The sequence below is a fragment of the Ammospiza nelsoni genome, chromosome Z (assembly GCF_027579445.1).
Source record: "Ammospiza nelsoni isolate bAmmNel1 chromosome Z, bAmmNel1.pri, whole genome shotgun sequence".
In the NCBI taxonomy this organism is placed as follows: Eukaryota; Metazoa; Chordata; class Aves; order Passeriformes; family Passerellidae; genus Ammospiza; species Ammospiza nelsoni.
In genome coordinates this window covers 41,916,176-41,938,623 of record NC_080669.1, presented here as the reverse complement: position 1 = coordinate 41,938,623, position 22,448 = coordinate 41,916,176, and the positions used below count along the sequence as shown (strand labels likewise).

Here is a 22,448-nt window from a genome sequence, read left to right as displayed (position 1 = left end):
GTCATGTTCCTACAGTTTTACTAGCAGACTGAAAGTCTCACCTACACATAGATTATTGATATGCTGTAGCATATCAATGCAATCTATATGCTATTTTAGCATATAGATACACTCTAACTTTGGGCTTTTTATCCTATTGCTGACATAGCTCTTCTGATAACCTCTTGGCATTCTTATGATAAAACCAGTTTACAATTTAGCAACTACAAAATAATTTCAAGATTAGGCTGGTATTATTCCTTTGTCTACATTAACAATTATGCTAATTGCACTGACACTTGTCTTTTAGAATCCTAACTTATTTGTCTCTCTTCTACTACAGCTCTCTCCCCTACTGAAATAACTTCAGAATATATTGATTCTTCATGAGACTATAAACTTTCACTTGAACTAAAAGCAGCCTGATTTCTAACATAGAAAAATAAACACTTCTAACTACTACTTTTTCATAGAAAGGCCACCATAGAAGTGCCTACCAAAGGTTCAATAAAGGTACAATGAAAAAAGTAGTCAGAGTTCTGTAGAGGGCTGTTGCAACTATTCATGTATTTAAACCCATCTACCATTTTAATAAGAATCACTGCCTTCTATAAAAGGCATGCTGGATTCTCGTCTATTATTCCTTTGAGGTTTTCAGTTGCACAGACTCAGTGATCCAGAGTATATTGGTAAAATTTGTATCTCAATCTGATATCAAAAGCCACATGGCATGCTTTCTGCTACAAACTCCTTCAATAAATATTAAACAAAGTAAATTTTAATAACACATGCAAAAAAAAAAATTAATTATGAATTCGAGCTCAATAGAAATTCTGATCAACACTACATGGGCAGATATGAGAATTCTATCCTGTAATTATTTGTTGGTAAGAACTTATCCTCAGGGCAAAAGAGTCACATGGAGTTTAATGGAGATTAACTACTCATTTTAAGGTATTACCACTATGTATATTTTGTTTTGGCATGGATAAGTGCTAACACAGGTACTGAATTCATAAAAATATCATAAAAACATTGAGAACGGAGCATCCCACACAGGAAAGATTAAGATTACAGTCTCCAGGTATCAACCTTAGGAAGTTTTCATGCAGTTACTGAAGAGCATAAAAAATTGAGTTGACAGGCCTCAGCAAGTAAATGACACTGTTTCATATCAATACAAGAGAAAGCTTTTAATGTCACATACCGATTTCTTTTTAATGTCCTCCAGATCCTTGAGTTCATTCTCAATCTTTGTGATTAATTCCCTGAGTTCATCAAGATTAGTGCAAATAAGCTAAAAAACAAATGAACACAAACACTTGGTGATGTGGGACTTGCAAAATGTACATTGAAATTAAATAAAATTTAAAAGCACATTATTACTTAGTGCCACCATTTGATTTGTATTTTCTTATAGTATTTTTAAACATTAAAAAAAAACCCAAACAAAAATCAGAACTTGTTGAGAAAAGCAAAATCTCAGTAGAAAATTCTCTTATTCTTCAGACATAAACCATATTTCTACATATTTACCCTGCAAGCTTCCATTTCAAAATGTAGGTATTTTCTTAAAACTTCTGTGAATGACAACTACCAAATTTCTCTCAAGTACAGTGATGACTTAGAACAGTTTTGACTACCAAAAAATTCCCTGGCAAAATAAGTATACTAGCTTTGTAGTATGCTGTGTTTATAACATATTACACTTGGTACAACTTTTCCTGACCATAACTTTATATGCTTACACAAAGTATTCCATCCCTGGATATGTTCAAGAGGCATCTGGATCTGGTGATGTGGTTTAGAGGTTTCGGTGGACAGGGGTAGTGCTGGGTGGGCAGTCAGACTGGATGGTCTTGAAAGTCTCTTCCTACCTTGATGATTCTAAGGCAACCTAGTCATCTACCAAATCTACCTACTTTAAGTATTCTTTAAAAAAGTATTATATTATTCTAATTCTTGTCTTTAGAAATCAGCTTATTATATTTTTTTCTTTCAGAAAATGGATGCTATTTTCTTGAAAAAATTGTCAAACAAAGGTGATCTGTATATTTTGTCTTACCATCACCTAGGGCAAGTTAAGACTAAAAAAACTAGAAACTATTAAGATGTTAGGTTCTGTTGAATTATGTTATAATAAGACTTGCTTCTTCTGAACACCCTTAGGTGGAAACGTTTTCCTTACAAAACACACCCTCACAAAAATGTTTTTATCAAACAACTGCTAAGTATTTTTCCCAAATCAGTAGTTTATAACAACATATTTTTACTTCAAATTCAAGTGCAGTTTTAGATTTTCAGCAAATTCATGTTAGAAGCAGCACTTTTGCTAGTCACTACTAAAAAACTGAATTAACACTTTCAGCAAAGTAAATTTCAGAAACCTCAAGTGCACATGTGCCCTTATTTTCATAACATTGTGTACACTTGAAGCATTGAGGAAATTGAGTGACTTAAATCAAAGTTTACCATTTTTACATTTATCACGTTTAGAATAACAAATTAATAAGGAAATTGGCAGTGTCTTGCCACAGACCGTGCATACAAAATTTACTTGTGAAAGGTATCTCTCTTGAGCCAGAAAACAGAATGACTATGGGTAAGTCTATGGATAATTAGGTTCAAAATGCATGTCCTGCACCCGAAGGAGTCCCAGTTACCTAAATTATAAACTGAAGCCAAATACTGGCTGTGTCTGGCCTGTGAAGAAATCCATGACACTATATTGTTAAGCAAAAACGTACATCACAAAGTCCTTGACAAAAGTCAATGAAGGCAAGGATAAAGGTTTTCCCTCCACAACTATAATCAATTTTCTGACTATACACCTGACAATTCAGTTTACTAAAGTCTATTGTTGCTTTTTACTTTCTCCTACAAGACCAATCCAAACTACATCGATGTGAAAAACGCCAATAAATAAAAAATGCCAATAAATAAAGTTTAATTGCCTTGGGGCTGGGGGTGACGGGCAAGAGTAATCAAATCTCTAAGTGACAATTTTCATTAGATGAGAAGTACATTTGAGGATCTTAACTGTGTGTCAATTACCTACTGATAAAATAAGGAAGGTAACAGCAGCTGAGCTTGGAGGATTTATAGTCAAAATGAGTTTAGCGTTTTAAATACTCCAATACGGAACTGAAAAGCACTATAAAAAGGTTCAAGAAAAAATTTCAATTTTTTCATTCCAGTATGATTTGAGATGAGGAAATAAAGATGCACACTGACTGGGAAAAAGGTAATTCTGAAACTTCTCTCACATGGTTAGCATTTCCTATCTTAGAGAATGAAGCTAGTGTTTTGAAGGAAGGTTGAAAAGAACAATGATGAAAATAACAAAGTGTATGCTACTTTATACATTTTGATATGGATTCTAGATGCTATTTCTCCCAATGAGATTCTTATTTCAGTGTTCTTTGCTTATGGCTGGTAATTGGTGGAACCTAGCAGTACAATTTTCTGCAAAGAACATTTCCTTCTAATATGTTTTGTATGTTTTAATGGATAAGTTACATAAAGGCAAAAAAAAAAGATATTAATAATTTTGTCACATTTTGATAGCTTACTGGTAGTTTCACATATGGCTCTTGAAGAACATACCTTCTAATTACTTATCATGAAGAAAATAAGTGAAAGTGAAGTGAAAAAGTGGTTGCATTTTGAATTATCAGAGAGAATGAAAGACTAGTTCCTATTCTCTAGAACACTACATGGTGGCTTAAAGATTCAGCCTGTAAATGTTTATATTAATCTCATTAGTTGTGGACATGTTAACTGCAACAAAAAAAACATCGCATACGGCACAGTACTTGCTACATAGAGACTCTTTTTCATAGGCAATAAGCATCCTGTTTTTCAATTCTATACCAACTATACTCCAATTGAAGTGGAAGATTCAGATATTCAGTAAAATTTCAAATTCAGCGTTCAACTTTCATGTTATGATGCAACCTCAGATCTCAGTAATCTCTCAAAGACTCTCATTGACTCCTAGGACTTCAAGGAAGAAAGACAAAAAAAATCTGCTCTGAACTTCCTAAGGGAAGACAGGGGGCTCAAGCTCCATTCCAACTTGGGACTCTCCTGTAATCAACTTATAAATGAACTCTTTAACATCATAGAACCCAGTGTATTCCCCAGATCATTGATGCTCCTTCCTTGCCCCCTTAACTTCAGACAAACTTTTTGCAGAATTTTAGTTCACTTCAACAGGGTCTCACGCTTTATTTCAAGTTATTTGTGTAATGACTGTTAATTATAATTGGTTTTCCTACGAAGCTGCCCTTTTATCACTGACATCTATATGTGGAAAATGTCCAGATAGCCCTCTTGGGATCTGCATTTAATATAGACCATAGATGATGAAACTGAAATTGTTAAAGACACACTGAAACAGAGCATGCATGTTCCTTTTCTCCTTACTTATCATACATGTAGGTCTATACAGCTATGAGTGAATGTACATGAGGTGAAAAGAGAAAAGACTAAGTGAAACACTGGTTACCAAACCTAAATGTACTCTGTAACTGGGAAAAAACTGCAAAACACTTTAGTGTCTCTTCTGTTCGGCACTATAACTACCATTAATTTCTTTAAAATGTTAATGAGCAACAGTAATAAGAAGCTCAGAATAATAAGCAAGAGACAACTCAATAACAATCTATGAAGCTGTAAACCCACTTCTCCAATAATTCTCAAAATATTAAAACCAAGACTGGGTTTTTGTGCATTTTTATTTGATAAAAAGAATTTAATTTGCATCTCCTTTTGATTTGAGTTTGTTTTGTTGTTTGCAGGGCTTTGGGGATTTTTTTCAAGCAGTCTTGAGCTATATATTATAAAAATGGTATTCTAAATGCTAGATTAAGTAGCACTATTACCTTCTGAATTTTCACTAATAATTGATTTTGATATGTGTCACTGCACATAATCAAACACTTATTAGTACTCTTTTACTCAGCTTTAAAGCCAAGTCACGATTTTCAGAAGATCTATACTTAAGTACAGAACCTAATCTTATAAACTGAAGTGTCTTCTGATTGGGTTTGTGGGTTTTTTACATTTGTAGGCTACAGGCACGTGAAACATATACTTCTTAATTTATTAACTTTCACTCCAAAAGAACTGATATATAGACACGAATAGCAAAATCCTTGTGATTATGCCCTACCATCACATCTCACAGGGCCTGTAAGCTCTAAGCTGTTTTACCAAATATTTAAAAAATATACTTGTGCCTTCAACTACTTACATAATTTCATAAAATTTGGCCATTTGTGTATGTGAGGAAAAATATATTGAAGCATAAATACAAGACTGCCAAAAGTCTTAGTATTATTCCAAACATAAAAGGTTTAATACTTGCAAATTTTTCTAACAGTCATACCTGTTGAATGAGCCAGGTTATGTTGTTAAAAAGCTCCCTAATAAGATTAAACTGCTCAACACTTTGAGCCTCGCCTAAAACAGATATGAGTCCTAGCTTTGATCAAAAGAGTCAGAAGTCTTTTGCCACATTTTAATATAAGGTTTTACAGAAGATAAGTATACATTTAGATAGATATACATATGTTTTATCCACTAAAGCTAAAAGGTTGGACTAAGTTTTAGATAGACTACTTAAATGCAGTTGTTTAATCATGCAAGAAATTATTTCTGAACTAACTGTATATATCCATGGCATGCAGACAAAGTGCTTGGGAAAAAAATTAGACACCTACCTGTTTTCTGGAGCTATTAGAAAACATTTTAGTCAACACCATTACAATATAGATAAAGAAAGTGTACACTTAAATATCAGTTATCTCTCAACATTGACTGTTACTACCCAATTTTAACACGAGAAATTCTACTAGCTCCATCAGAAACACACGATCATGATGAAACCAACTGTTTCAGGATGAGGGTATTACAAAATAGCCATGATTCAATGTCTGCTGGCCAAACTTGCCCAGATTGCTTTCTGAAGGAAAAAAAGAAAAAGATAGCCAAAGGAGAACTTCAATCCAAGCAGCCTTGCATACATAAAGAGCACTTTGAATTGAAGTACTGTAACACTTCTACTACAGTACCATAAAATGATATTAGCATAATTAATACTCTTTTTACTTTCTATCGCCTAAGAGGTCCTAGAGGCCTAGAAATCAATCACATGCTGATAAGGAATAACAGTTGCAAGCAGGGTAAGCACAGTTGCCTATAAAGTTTTTGCAAGTCCTACCCTTAACCAAGCCAGATTTCAATTCAAGAATCACATTGTCACACCTCATACAAAACCAAGTAATTTTAATCCAAACAGTTATATCTATCATAAAAATGTCTTAGTCCTAGTTTTTACAGGCTTTTTACTGTAACAGATATATCTGGGATCATAAACAATACTAAAAATAGTGTTTCAGCTGCACTTCATAAAAATGGTAAAATATTTTCTACCACAAGAAGGTGAAATGTACTTCCAAAAATATCAGTTTAAGCCTTAAAAAGTAGAAGAAGCTTCAGTGAGTATTTGCAAGGTCTCTATCAGAAACTAAAGGACTTATTTCATAGATATTCAGATTTCAAATGCTCAAAACAAAAAATAAAATAATTTACCTGAAATTCTGGTATGGTAGACTTTCTGATACCTTTCCTCTTCTTTGTGATTGCTTTTTTAGATAACGATTTTTTTCCTTGTAAGATTAAAAGAGAAAAGCTTCATAATGCTGTTCATTGTACTTTATTAATAAAACTAAATTACATACAGGCTTGTAAGTTAAACTGCAACTAACAGATGGTTTTCAGTCATGTAAACTTGATGAATCAGAACTAGACTCAGCAGAAGCAAGCATTGAGCAAGTATCTGTGTACTGCAATCTTTTGGGTGGAGGGGGAGGAAAAAAAAGAAGAAAAAAGCCTACTACATTTTCAATAATACAGCACCAAAAAATCTAAGTCATAAAAGTAACATTGACACCACTTTTCTGAAAGAAGTGAAGTCAAAAACTTAAGACACAAACATAAGAAATATAGCATCTTACCTGCAAGATTTGTTTCTTTAACACTCTAAAGAATTACACATTAGGATCTGGGATATCTGTATCTAATAGTAAAAAGATACCCAGAAAACACAAGTAGGACCTAGAAATCCCTGATTGAACATATTGAATTTACCCAAGGAAATTAGACTGCTTTGTTTTTTCTGCCTGTGGCGATACCTAACATTTTTAGAAGGCAAACAACTTTCTATAATGCACTTCACATACAGCTGTGCTATATATAAATGGATGTAACAAAAAATCTCTGTGAAGGCAAGGAAGTGCTTTACTGCCTACAGTAAAAGAGTTCACAAATCATACACAGTTCTCAAATCAAGTAGTTATGTCACTAAGCAAGACAGTGAAGTTTCTTATATGGTTATTTCTACATTCATATGGTAAATTCAAATAAGATCACCTTTAACTTGTTCACTCAGGCCAAAACCATCATTCTATCATTATCACTTGTTCACATTCAGGAGTACCAAACAGTAATTTAAAAGCTAATCAAAAAGAGAAGAAAATAGTAATTTAATGTGGAATTTGTTGTCAACTAGCATGACTGCAGGCACTTGGAAACCATACAAGCACAGGCAGATTCAATATTTAAATTAATGAAAATATTGCACTGAATCGTCTTCCTAACAGATGCTATAAGTGTGTGCAAATGTGTATGTACATACAAATATTCATAGATGCCTATGCATCTATAGTTCCAGTTTATTACACTGTGAGTTTCCTGTACATCTTACCTGACTCTGAAATAAATACACTTATGGGACAAGGCACAGGGCTTGAAGAATCTAGATCTGAAATTCCACATAAAATCAAACTATATTAAAATGAGTAAATCAACCTAGAAACTACCCATATCAAATATATTTTAAAATTTAAAGAGCCCTCAACTACCAAAAATAAATACTTACATATTTCACATTAGAGAACAAGTGATAAAACAGAGAAGCTTATTTACTAGAACAATAACCCAAACACTCTGACAATGGGCAAAACTGTCCACATTTTTCTTATATGCTTTATGAATACAGCTGCATTCTACTACTGAAAACAATGCTGTTCATTGAAAGAACTAAAGTAGATGCTTAGAAGCTTTCTTGACAAAATGACTCAAAAAGAAGTCTGGTCATATGGTGGCTCCTTGCTATAGCCCTTTTGTTATGTTATCTGGAAAGAAAATGAAAAGACAAAAAAAAAAGGCAGCTAGATTGTCTTGCTTCTTTATGAAAAGGAAAATTTTAATATGCTTAAAATAGAACTTTCATTTAATTTGAATACTCGCAACATATTTTACAACAAGTATTACTTGACTATTTTCCGCATCCAGTTGCATATGACATATGATGTAATGAAATTCAAGAAGTAATAGTTAAACAGAAATATTCTCTCTTTTCCCTAACATATTCTTATGAAACGGAGGAAAAGTTTTAGAAAGAGTTATCAATTATTAGAAACCCAAATTAAATAAACATTTCTTTCTTCACATCAGGATCTGAAAAGCATGAAGTAGGAAAGATTCAGAGTTACAGACAGACCAAGAATTAAAAGAAACCATCTAGAAGCATAAGAAAATGAGCTTTATTCATTAAATTATAAATAGAGTCTGACATATCATAAAGCATAGCTGTTGGAATATATGTACCAAAAGACCTACAGAATCGCTGGTAACTGCTGTGAGCTAAGCATGTATCTGTATAGAGCAACATCACAGTATTCTTCCATTTTTTGACACCAGATGTCCTATGGTGTAGGTGTTTTTTCATATCATGTATTAAAAATGTAAAAAAAAACCTTACACATACTTATACTATGGGAGGGAATTAATATATACAGCAAACTACTTACAGCAAATTCATCTTCTACCTCGGTAACACCCTTTTAAAATACAAAACTGATATTAGAAAGAAGTTGTAGTGGTAGTACTGATAATTCTCCCTTTTAGAAAAGCTTGTATCTGGTTTTCCAAAAATTATTTCTCAGCTTTAAACAATGGTAACAGAAACCAAATGTTTCCCAATTGGCAGTTATCTGTAATTCATATATATTACATAGGCGAAATAATTTTTAGTAAGTACATAAAAATCCAGTTTTGTGACCCGGAGGTGTTATATTCTGTGGCTATCCCCCTCAGCACCCAGACTTGCAACTTGTAATAAACTTACGTATCTTTTCTATGTAATTGGTTATAAACACCCAGCTGCTAATGCTGTCTTGGGACAACAAAATCACTGGTGAGAGGGAACTTCTCAAATCACTCACTGAGGTCTGCTAGAGATCTTTTGTCCATAATACTGGATGAAGAAATTATCTCAAAGACTTATATTAATTCCTGAGCAGATGAAGTAATATTTCTGACAGTAGTTAGATCACAGTGCATTTTGAAACACGATGCACTGTATCTTTCCGAGCATACTCAACATACAAATAAACTTAATTACTGACTAAAAGCAATCCATAAGAAAAACCTTAGAACCTTAGCATAACCTTACTAAACCTTAGTTAAATATTTATAAATTAAGAATCTCATACACATAATCTGCTTAGTTCACCTACTCAATTCAACACAGCCTACCTCCTGTCCACATTTAAAGATATTCCAGTGTAACTTTACATTCACTAACAATTTACTGTGCCACAATCATTAATTATCACAATCATTATCACAGGAAGCCTACTTTCTGTCCACATTTAAAGATATTCCAGCGTAACTTTACATTCACAGTCATTTACTGTGCCACAATCATTAATTGTCTCCACACAGCCTTTTCCAAAAGGTTCCGTATCAGTTTGGTTTCAGTTCAGAGTGGAAGAGACTATGAGGCATCTCACCCCCAAGAGGAGTTCATAGGAAACCAACATTTTATTAACCAAGAACCCCTTAGCTAGGTCTGTGAAAATTCTTAGACATTAAACTTAAGTTCAGTAGGTCCAGGAGAAATCTGACTGCCACACGTTTTTCTTTCAGGCCTAAACAAATTCTACAGACACTGTCAGCAAATAGCAATTAACAAAGTAACATAACTAGGATCTGAACTCTAATTAAGACCATCCAAAAACCACACTAGGGAGATTAAATGCAACTAAAACATAAGCCATCTCAAGTTGGTCTTGCCATCTAAAGGTGAAGAAGGGGAAACAAAGAGATAATTCAGATCTGTTCTAGTAATGTTTTTGGCATAAAAATTAGACTAATAAAAGATGAAGCCCCACAAACGTTCTTGATGCTTGTAAATTACTTCAGCAAGAACAATATCATCTATAACTTTTTCGGCATTGGGATCAATGTGATTTGAAAACAGAAACATTTTTACAGATCTAGTAAAACTTTTTATTATGAACTATGGTATATGAGTTCTTATGGCTTCTCCTTGAAGAACAAAAGAAATGTCAATCCATGCTTCGAATTATAACGTGACAACACAGTGGAATTTTGAATAAAAACTTATCTTAAACATTTTTTTTATAAGACTGCAACTTTTTTCTTGGATATGGAGGAGGGTCTTGTTATTCCAGATGAAGGAACAGATGTTCTTAATATCAAACACTAACTCCGTAGTATTTGTCATGGTAGAATACAGTTAAGTTAGCCCTGTCCAATTGCAAGAATTTTTGGTTTTTTCACTAAATTCTAGCAGTAACTTTAGTGTTCTCAAATTAAACAACAGGCCCTGTTACCTCTCCATTAGCAAATCTGTAAGACACTTTATGTCTTTCAGAGATTTGGCAACTACTGTATGCATTCTGTTTCCTTTTAATCTTCTATTCTTCTATCTTGCTCCCAACAGGTCTTCTTTACAAAATATAACATGATACACTCTGGAAAATGAAGCTCTATTATTATAGAGTTTTGAAGCTTCCATATTGACACAGCATACACTTTTATATAGTCAAATGAGCTAAGTCAGTCTGAACAAGTGCATTAATATTGCTGATTTACAGAACAACGTCCGAAACCCTATAAAACCTGAGTGGTACATACTTATGAAGACATGGCACTGAAGCTTAATGCATGGAGTACATTGTTACTTGCTGGAATATCTCACTTAATGTCTTCAACATGATCAACAGGCTGTTCCTTTGTCTACAGGTTAGACAACATGACAAAGTTTTTACAACACTAAAAAGTCTCCAGAAGACTTCTGAATATTAAACTCCCAAGGACAGTAAACCAGGCACTACAACACTGCTGACAGGCTGCTAAATTAATTTTTTTGAATTCATCCAAGCAATGCTTGACTTCATACACAAAATGTGATGGTACTCTAAAGAAATAAAATATATGTAGTAAAATGGACTTCAAGCAGGTAGACAGCCATGAATTTTCCAGAGCATGAGTATATGGTACAGAATTTATATCCAAAGTTCTTCTAAAATAATATGCTGTATTGGTGTTTTCTAGATCAACTGGAATAAAAAGAGATTCAATTTACATTTACTGCAACCTCTGCATCAGGCACATGACAGTTATTTCAAGCAGCCTCTGGTCCCTTCTACTTTCTCAACCCTAAAGTTGTTCTGAATTTCATCCAATCCCTGTTTCAAACATGCAATTGTAGGATTCTCATGCTCTTGCACAGTGCCTTGCACTGAAACTTATCTAACTCAGTAAGAAAATAACATTTAAAAATTCATGCATAGCATGCACTTGTTTACAGAACTGCTCTGTCTTTCCATAACATTCAGTACTACTCTGTCAATAATTGTGACACAGAACACTGCCACAATAATAACCATCACCTTGTTTCAAAAACATAGATTCAGTGCAGTGGTCACACCTTTTCATAACTTGTAAGAAAACTCTGTCACTATGGTAAAGGTCATAACATAGCTGTATTCTCCAGTAAGTTCTGCTCACAATATTTCTGTGAAGTTTTCAGATGGAAAAACTGCATGACCAGTCAATATTCACTATGGGTACCACTGCTACAGCAAATCAGGAATATGCAAATCATCTCAATAGAAACACAAACTGTGACTCAGTTACATTTAGCTGCCTAAGAGAACCAACAGCAGGAAAAAATAGTTTTGTTGAAAAGTACTCACTTTTACATTCCTGATGTTCTCTTCTACTTACTTTTAAAGAAGGTTTTAAGGAGTTATTATGACCAAGATCAGATTTAAGTCACGTGTCTTTGGGGACTCAGAACAAGCTTTACTAAATCACTTTTTCTGCTCTATATTGTAAGGGAACCTTTAAACAGAAGATTTAATTTCAGACAGTCTTTAAGAAATACTACTTAGCCCTTAACATTAGGAAACATTATAAAACAACAAGTTATTGTAACGAATTGGATCCAATCCTATCCATTTCAGCCTAGCAGCATAGGACTAATGGAGATTTAACAACCATAGGAAGAAAAGCACTTTATTGCAATGCTGTAAAGTTACGGCAAAATTTTCTCCAGCAAGGTCAAATGAAGAAGTAGTCAGAATAAGATGGGAAACGCATCAACATATCAGGCGATAAAGGATAACACTTCTCCAAACTAGAGTCCTTGTTTGCCATTTGGGTTGTTATTCAGTTTGCTTGGTTTTAAGAAGACTGAAAAAAGTGACACATTTGGAGAGCTAAGTTACAAAGGCAAATGTAAAATACATTACTTTCCCTGAATACTACATATATTAACTTAAACTGCAACTCTTGAAACTTCTGTTTAGATGTGGGCAGTGAAATATTTTAAAAGGAGGAATTTGTGATTTAAATAGTAAGACAGTTCTTTAGCTGTTATGTGCAAATATTTAGGATCTAAATATTACTTAGCTTTAAATTTTGACTTCTATCTACATGCACTGCCATCAGACCTTGGCTAGTTTCTTAATCTTTAGAACATATTTTGTGGTCACTCAGATTCTTGGTTTTGGTTTTCTGCTTTTCAGATGAAATCCAATATTTATCTGTCAGTCTACACTGTTATGAAAAGCACCCTGTCATTTCAAAAAATACAATGTTGGAAAGATTCTGCTAAAATCTAGCACAGATAGCTTAGCTCAGGACTCAAAAGGATTAAGCTTTTACATTGCTTCACGTGATATCAAAAATACTACAGCTACCCAAACAATTTGAACTTAAGGTTTTTGTACCTTTACAGTTTGCAAATACCTTTGAAACCTTCCAGTGAGTTAACTGTAATCTGGACTGTGTATCACTTACCTGAAACACTTAACCAGATGCTGCCCAATTCTGTAATAAAAATGTCATCAGCATAAATTCTGATGCTGATGCATCCTGATTGGATGGACCCAGGCCCACAGCCAAAGCAGTACCGTCTGGTGCACAGTTTCACTATGAATGACTTTAGATTCATCATCTCATGTAAATACTCTGTGATTCTTCATAATTTGGATAAGATAATATAAACCAGAAAATGGAGGAACATTTCCACAATTGCTATAAGATACCATAAAATGCCTTCAAGTGACACTCTCTGACGCTAACCAGTCAGCTACATTTATTGTCCTGAATATTTTTTGCAACAAATTAACTCTTGCAATTAATTTTGTTCTCTAAAGATACCTTCTGCAAATGAATCACAGTTTGATCAAACGATGTGTTATATGCTTGTGTTATCAGGCAGGTAACTTTGACTCTAAAGTTAGTATCCGAACTGTCTAATGCAATAAGGCTCTCCCTTTTCACAAAATAAAGACTTATCAACTAAAAAACAACTTAAAAAAACATCTGTATCCTCCTAATTTTTACTGTAAGCAAAAATGCCAACTTACCAGACTTGTGCTTCTTATGTTTTGCTTTCTTTTTAATTAAAAACAACTTGTTCTGGATCTCAGACTTAAAAGATTTGAATGGATGAAGATGAATCTCACGCTTTCTTTGCAAGTCATCAAGTTTTCTCTGCAGATTTTCATTTAGAATATCCTTCAACTTCTTTTTTTTCTTTTTCTTCTTTTTTGCTAGCATCTTATTTAGTTTCTTCTTATTTTGCAGTAAGGTCTCTAGCACCGTTTCTTCAGCAGATTCATGGTAATTTCTGCCTTGGTTTTCATTATAAGTGCCATTGACATGCATTTGGCAAGCTTTCAGTGTGTTCCCCTTGAATGGACTCAGCTCAGGTCTTACTCTGGACATTTCAGGGCAACCTTGTCCATTCTCCACATCTGTTATTTCTTTTGAGCTAGGGTGACCACTCATATCCACAATCTCTCCTGAAGTAATCAAATTCCTGAAGTTCTCTTTATAACAACCAGTTTTTTTGATGTCACACACTCTTGAGGCTTTTACTTCACAGTCAACCTTCATTTCATCTGTGGTGACTCTAAAGCCACTTAAACATGCTTTTTTTTCCGGACAGATAACAATGTCCATACTTTTCTCTCCTTCTGTCTTGGAATGCCACAGCAGCTCTCTCCCAGCAGAACTGACCTCCCCATTGCTTTTGTTTACGTATTCATGTTTTACTCTTTCCAATTTAATACGTGGCACTTTTTTAACTTTGATGGGAAGAGATGGGAATTCAGGAGCCTGAAAAGGTTTTTGTTTGTAAATTCGAACATCTGCACCACAGAACTGTGGAAAGTGAACATATGCATTTTCCAAGCAGTCATAACCAAGAATTACTTCTCTGCATTCATGGATAGGCTGACCTAGCACCGCATCCTGAACATCCTTTTGTGTTTCATATACAAAGTCACAAAGACCTTTTAGCAGCCATACTTTTTGATAAAACGGTAGCTCATGAAATGGTTTTTCGTCCAAGGGATTAACTTCTCCGAGAACTTTGAAAAACTGGGGACACAATCCAAGTTTTTCTGCAGCAGCATTAGGATTGTCAGTCTGCCCCACAACAGTATACCAGTGTTGCACTTTCTTTCTGAGTGCTGCCTCCCAAGTCCTATAGGAAAATGTAGGCCTGCGATGCAATGTAGGTCTGCGATGAGGAGGACTTAACAAAGAAGTCATTATTTTAGATAAAAAAACATTACACTGAGGCATCAGAAGACAACGTTCCAATTCATAGAATACTATTTCAGGTAAATTTAAAATCTGTTGGGCCAAGCAAAGAAAATGACCAATAGCTGGAATCTCCCACATTGTCTCCATCCTTGTAGGTGCTGCTTGAGCTAAAAGTGATTTTTCCCATTCTTCTATTTCTTTCTGACTCGCTTCTTCTGCTTCTTTTCTTTCTTGATCTCTCTGCCTATTAAAAGAAATTTCATGAAAATTCAGATGGTAAGTGAAAAAAAAAGAAATGAGAGAGGAAATAACCAGAACTACAGTATGTCAAACATACTTATCTCTAAGTTAAAAAGAGCACAGTAATACAGAAGTTTTACTTCAGTTTGTCTTACTTTGCAGTGCAGAATGCATCAACCAAAATGGGAAATTACTGTCACTTTTTTCTATTACCACTAGTTTTAAACGAAGTCCCAACATAACTCCCTACTCTTCTTATAATTTCCTCTGTTATTTAAGACAGCCAACACATATGACCAGCAAATTCCTTCTTACTTGCAACAGGTTTCTTGGTGGGGAGAGGAGACAATGACTAGATTTTATTTTGTTTTCCCAATTACCATGTCTAACCTACTTAGGTGTTGATTCACAGGTAAAAGGTCAGACACTGGAACTCGTAATGACAAGACACAGACAACTGTTTTAGTTAACAATAACTTGTTTTTACAAACTTACTTCTAAAATCAAAATAGGAAGTTACATACAGATTAACAATATTATACCTTATTCTAAAATAGGCCAAGATACTCCATATTTTTCATTGGATCCAGTTAATTCCATGCTAACACCCTCACAAAAAGCAAAATTGACTATATAAGCAAACTTCATTTCACAATTTCCTTAATTAAATTACTAACTTGCAGCTGGAATTCAGTTATTCAAATGTTTTAATGAACATGTCTGAAACCTATCTGAGGATCATGTTTTCAGAGATGAAAGACACAGAACTGCCTAAATAATTTAATTTTTATCTTATTTTTATTTCTATACAATATACATGAAGATATTTATTCATATGTTTGAGTATTTTAAATTTAATTTTATTTTTATTTAATTCTCATCATAAAATGCCTGTGTCTTATGAAAGTATCTAAACATCTAAAGCAAAGAATTACGTATAAACTTGGACTTCAACAGACAATTTCTTTATATATGGGCCTAAGTTTTATAGAAAGGCGCTTGCATTTACAGTCCTACTTTTCTGGGACTGAAAGTATGCAACTCTTAGACATTCTAAACTAAGATGCATTATGGCTACAAGCATAAATCACAGCTACAAGCACTTTGAGTTGCCCACTAGGTAGCCAGAAACGGAGTCCTTTTTTTATGTTCCTGATAACTCATTTTAAAGTTGGGTGAAGAGCAGATGCTGCCTGTCCAAATACAACTCATTCACCAGCACTGTGGTCTCCAACTAAAACACCCAAGGCTGCAGTCTTCCATACTGTTTAGAAAGTACCTCTTCTGTGCCAACCTCAGTGTATTAGATTTCTAAAGAAAACAAAAAAGTACCAGAATAACCATTTTCTCTTCTTAATAACATTAATACGTACTTTAGCAATAAGCCAAAAGTTTAGAAACTTGCAATACATTTTCAAATAAAAATAGCGTTGAAAGTATGTGCATTTATATGTGCATCACTTTGAAAATTTGTACACACTGTAAAATGTGATCTTCACTGGAAACGTGCAACTAACTCTACAGGCCTTCCAATTGCCAAGCCCTTTTCATGAAAGTGCTCAGTAAAGTTAATTCCAGAACATTTTTGGTGAGTTGAGAAACAATTGGTACAGAAAAGTCCAAATTACTTTAAAAACATGGTGCGATTAAGAAACAAAACTGAGAGAAGAAATTTGAAGCAAAATTACTTGGAGAGGTCAATAGACTCAAAGAAATATCAAACCAGCTATCTACTGACAGATTTTTTTTTTGCTTAATAAGTGGTACAGTGCAAAATTTTAGGGTGTAAAGAGACAAGTCAGATATGCGTTTTTTCTGTTATTGTGGAACATTCTGTAGAAACAACCATCTTCTGTCCAGGATCTGGGACTTTTGAGTATATCCAGAAACACGGACTTAATAGTTAATTACTACAGTTTTGCAGCAATGTACTTAAAACAGGTGTATGAAAGCGTCATTTTTATCTTGTTTGGTAAACTGTTCTACAGACTCTAGCAATGAATTAAAAATCCAATCAAAATATCCTTTTTCAAAACATTGTTATCAAGTTCTAGAACACAGAGTTGAGCAAAAATCAAGAGAATTTTACCAAACAAACAATAACCCTAGTGATCTTTGATTTTTTTTTTGTGGCAAAGTGTGGTTAGAAGATTAGTGAATTAGAAGAAAGTTCTACAGAGAAAAGTACTGTCTAACATTCAAGTCAGCCATATAGCCTCAAATCTGCTGAAAATGAAGACGACCTGCAAAATTAAAAGTGAGCTGGTCACATATGGGAAAAAGTCTACAAAGCTGTAAACTTTGAAAAAAGCTAGAAATATTTTGCTTCCTGAAGCAAATACTGTCTTACCATTGTGAGCCACGTTTAGACCCAGTAACACAAATTACTGTTAAAGTAAACAAACTTCAAAGCTTCATTTTCCTCAAAGTAAAACACATTAACATTAAACACTGCCTGGAATTATTTAGCTCTTAAATTTAAGAAGACCACAAAATTTCAGAGTTATTTACATGAACAATCTAAATTATTACCTAACTGACAAGCTGAAATGCTACATCAGTGAGGTAACAGCAGAGGCACTGGCAGACATGATTTGCTTCTGGCTATCAGTGAGAGAAGCAGTGACAAAATCATGGAATTAGACTGTATTTAATCATTCTGGTAGCTTCTTAGCTAATTATTGCATGAAAAACTGTCCAAGGATACATATCATAAACCATAACGCACTAGCAGGAAATTACTATGGATGCTTTCAGTTAATATTAGAAGTTTTGCTACACTAAATTAAGAGTAGCTGTAATTTAATTCAAAACTTAAATGACCTCAGCAATTTTTCAAGGAAGTGGTACTAATTTTTTGCTTTGTGGATGCACTGTATTGAAGCCATGAACTTGAGACCACAAAAGCACCACATTTATTTACCTGAAAAAGCCATAAGGAGCTAGCCTCTTTAGAAAACTAGGAAGACAACTATTTAAAACTAAAACTAAATAATTTTTCTTATTACCTCTTTTCCTCTTTTGCTCTCAGTTGCTCTTCTTGTCTTAGAACCTGAACCATTGCAGACTCAAACACACCCGTTGACAAACCTACTAAATTGCGAGGCATAGAACGACGTCTTGTAGAAATGCTTGCTGTTGTTTTTTCATCCTCCTGCCCATAGCATCCTCTAGATGTTACAGCTAATGATGTTTTCTCTCTTAAATGCCTAGAAGAAAAAAGCAAGCCAATTCACAACTATGAACTTCTGTACCAGTGACACCTCAATGCCTAGCCTACCAACCATGGATCAAGCATGCTTACTCAGAAAAAAAGCAGTTATTTTTTCCATTTTGAAAATTCCTTTACAAAATTTTAAACCAAGCACATTAATATGACCTATGTTTTCACATCAGTTAAAAACTGTATATTTACCACAAGTTCCCAAATATTATTTGGAGATGGAATTCTCTATCTTAGTCCACAAGTATTTGGAAAGAAAAAACTTCCACAAGACCTAAGATAAGCAAGTATCCTTTTTAGTAGATACCTAAAAATAGGGGGCTGGGTGGTGGGGTCTATTAGGGGAAGGGTTTGGGGATCTATTAGTTGGTTCAGGCTAGGGAAGCATAGGTTAAACACCGGTTTCTTCCTATTTTAAACTCCAAAACCTGAAAGACAAAACACAACAAATTTGTCTGCAAAGTTACATTTTTTCTTACGTTGTTTCAAAAGACTCCATTAAAACTTGTATGAGTTTTTCACAACCTGTGAAAAGATTTGAGGGACAGAGGAGAAAAATCCAACCTCCATTTAACAGGAACCTCCATTCTAAGGTAATTTTCTGTGGCTTGTAGTATTCAGGTATTATACAACCACTATTGATTGATTCCCCTGAATCACTTGAAGGGGATCATTGACCTAAACACTACTCTGTAATAATATAAGAATGACTATTGCAAGAAGTAGCTCTTCAATTTCATTTTACAAATAAAAACTTCAAAAAAATTTTTCTAATTAAAAACTGTAAAAGAACTTTGAGACTTCTAGGTTCCGTAATCCTTCGTCCTTACAAGCGCTAGAAACTTTTATTAAGCTAATGCACACAGACATAATGAAAAAATCTTTACAAATCTCTGAAGAGTTAATACAAGACAAACTCACTATATACTGAGGCAGGATTATCTTCAGACAGTTCAATATTTCCTAATATTTATCTGAAAAAGACTGTCCATTAAATGGAAGAAAGACAAAAGCAATTTAATTTATTTTTTAGTAAATACCTATACTGCTATTTGACAACACAAAATCTTCCAAGTTGTATTTGGTTATTTATCTGCCAGCTGTAACTCTATTAAGCCAGGAATTTATTTTTTTTTAAATCGGGTTTTACTTTAGCAAACTAGGAACATTCATGCCCCACTACGTTCAGCTCCTTCCCTTCTACCACCAGACTGTCCCAAAACTGCCGTTACACAGAAACAGTTTCAAAAATACTGTTGCTACAGCAGCACTGCATACATTCACTCTGCTTTCAGGTGACTTCTGCACCACTTTCCTGAAGTGTCCTTCCTACACGAACAACGTTCTTACCACCTCGCAGTTCACAATTACGTCACTAGCAAACATAATGCTGATGGACACACAGAGCTTTACATATTTCCCAACACTGTTCCTTCTTTACCTTCATCCTTCACCAAAAACACCTCTTGGTTTTCACATCCAGAATACTATGCCATTCAGAAGACCGGTGGGCTTTCCACTGTAAGAGGCCACCATGGTTTTCTGATAATGACTAAACTATGACCAGTTCAAGAGAAAGCACGTACTTCAGTTGTGATTAAAATTGCGCTTTCTACCATATAGCTCGAGAGCTTTCTATGTTTCAGCTGCTTTGGCTGATAAGAAAGCAGTCCCTGCCCAGGACTTACATTTCAACTTACTGCAATTTCCATTTTGCCATTTAAGACTATACTATGGCAAGCATTGTCTCTCATTTTATGATTATGATTACCATTTCAAAGCAGGTAACTTCGGCTTAGTATTTCATTCCTACGTATTTTAAAGGTGGTAAAAATGTCACAGATTGGAAAAAGAACAATTTCAAATAGCTAAATATTCATACAGAGTTTAGGCAGTTTTGCGACAGAATAAAATAAAGAAAGAAGCATTTGACATCTTGTGTAAACAAGTGTCCCTCCATGCTCACAAAAGGCTTCTTTCAGAATGAAAATCTTAGTCAGGAAATGCTGCGCTCTATTTGGCATTTTGAGGTTTGGAATTCCAAAGCATTTTGAATTAAGATTTGAATAGTTCCCCGTAGGAAACGTTAATCTTCATCAAAGTACTGAAAGTTCCAGGGTTCTTTCTGTTGGGCGGTTTTGTTCGACGCTTGTTCTCCTTTAACGGAATTTAAAGAAACACACGCTCCTGTTCTACTTTATGTAAAGAACACGCTGCACGGCCCCTATAGTTTCCTACACCTACCGGGATAGCAGCGCCAACTTCTGTTCCAGCATCATCTCCAGCTTCTGGGCCTGTTTGGAGAGCCAGTGATCCACACCGTGCAGCCGATAGCAAGTCTCCAGCATGAGCCGGAAGTCACACACGAAATCTGCTATCCCTGTGTACTGCCCACTGGAAAATTTCTCTTCCATTTTCAATAGCCATATTCCAGCGGGCATGTGCTGCAAGGACTGGCTGCTCTTACGGCCCAAGAGGGAGCCAGAGCCTTCTTCCCCGAAAAATGCCTGATCCGCGAGGGGCTTCAGGAACGGCGCCGTCAGAGGCCGGTACTTCTCCAGCAGGAACTCGCGCAGGATGCGGTACCCCTGCTGCAGCTCGGGACTCAGGCTCTGCTGCCAGGCAGTGTTCCCTCCCTCATCATCTGCCTCCTTCTCAGGCTCCTCCATCCCACTCTGAGGGGCCGAGGGCGGATCCGCCGGGAGGTCTCCGTCGGACTCCATGTCTCCCGCCCCAGGCTCGTTCTCCGGCACCTGCCGGGGACAGCGGCGCTGCACCTCGCCCAGCCGCCGCATCCGCATCGGGCTCACCTGCGCACACAGACACCGCTCAGCGCCCCGCCGGCTGGATGGGCGGGACGCGGTCGCCGGGGGGGAGGTACCGACTGGGCTGGCGCGCGGCCCCGCCCGCCCGGGGACAGCGCCCTCGCCCTCAGGGCCCGCCCCCTTCTCCCCCCCCTTCTCCCCCCCCCGCCGCCGGCAGCACCGGCGCATCCCGCCCCCCGCGTGCGCCGTTCCCGCCGGGCCGGCCGGGACCTCCCTCCGCGCCGCGCGCGCGCTCCCGACGGGCAGGCGGCGCGTGCCGGCCCCGCGCGGCGTCCGTCGGGTAACGGGCGGCGCGCGCGGCAGGCGAGCAGAGGGGAGGGTGGGGGCGCGGGTGCCCCCCCCGACCGGGAAAGGACGCGGACCCTCTCACCCCAGCGCGCATGCGCGCGCCTAGCCGGCGGCGATGCGCCTGCAGTGTTGTCGGGCGCCGGGGTTGGATGTGACGTCATCAGAGGGCGCCCAGCTCGGAGCCGGTGGGGGCGACTTAGGGGCGGCCGCTCGTGTGCGCGGGGCCGGGCGGGGACTCGTGACGGGGGCGGAGCCTCGCAGAGAACCCCTCAGTGGAGGCGGGGGGGCGAGGGGGGTGGAGGCGGGGCGGGGGGGGAGGATGGGGCCTCCTCGCGGCGCTGGGGGCGGCGGCGGCTTCCCCGGCCCCTCAGGGCTCTGCTGCCGTGCTGCGGCGGCTGAGAGAAAACTGCCACCTAACGAGTCTGTCGTCTCCCGTCAGAGGTGTGCCACAAGTGTTCAGCCGCCGAAGCAAGGCAGCAGCTCACAAAAGCACTCAGTTCTACACTCGGTTGCTGCCCGACTGGTGCGTTGTGAGGGGAGGCTGCTTCTAACGACGCTGTCCTAGCCTCGGGTGCACTTGTGGTCCTCTCACGTGTGCCCTCACGTTTCCTCTAGTCCTCCTCACCCCTGCAAGAGATCCTGAGGGACCCCAGGGAGCTCCGCAGTTGTAATGGTCTGCACAGCGCTGCAAAGCACTTGGAGACACGCCTCTGTGCGTGGCTTTGGTTTTATGCTCTTCACTTTCCGAACTGTATGAAAAGCTGAGGGCACCCTGCTGAGGGGAATAGAGGGGAAGAGAATGAATGTAAGGGAGCAGGACTCTACTTCTCTGCTTCTACATCTACCTCTGTAAGGGCATTCTTGTTCTTCAGAGATCACTCCAGAGACAGACCTTGCTCGTAGTGGTGTTCCTTTCATGGGTATAAATGCCTCCACACTGCAGGAAGGTG

General features: G+C 36.9%; 1 protein-coding gene across 1 annotated transcript in view; it reads right to left on the bottom strand.

Moving 5' to 3' along the window:
• KIAA2026 (KIAA2026 ortholog) overlaps positions 1–21,180 on the bottom strand; it is a 49,339-nt gene extending 28,159 nt beyond the window's left edge. The window contains exons 1-5 of the mRNA XM_059492836.1: positions 20,630–21,180; positions 18,171–18,371; positions 13,737–15,166; positions 6,577–6,653; positions 1,187–1,276 (exon numbers count right to left, since the gene is read on the bottom strand). Of these exons, the coding sequence (XP_059348819.1) occupies positions 1,187–1,276; positions 6,577–6,653; positions 13,737–15,166; positions 18,171–18,371; positions 20,630–21,180 (2,349 nt within the window). The remainder of the gene's footprint in view (positions 1–1,186; positions 1,277–6,576; positions 6,654–13,736; positions 15,167–18,170; positions 18,372–20,629) is intronic.
• Positions 21,181–22,448: the final 1,268 nt, after the last annotated feature.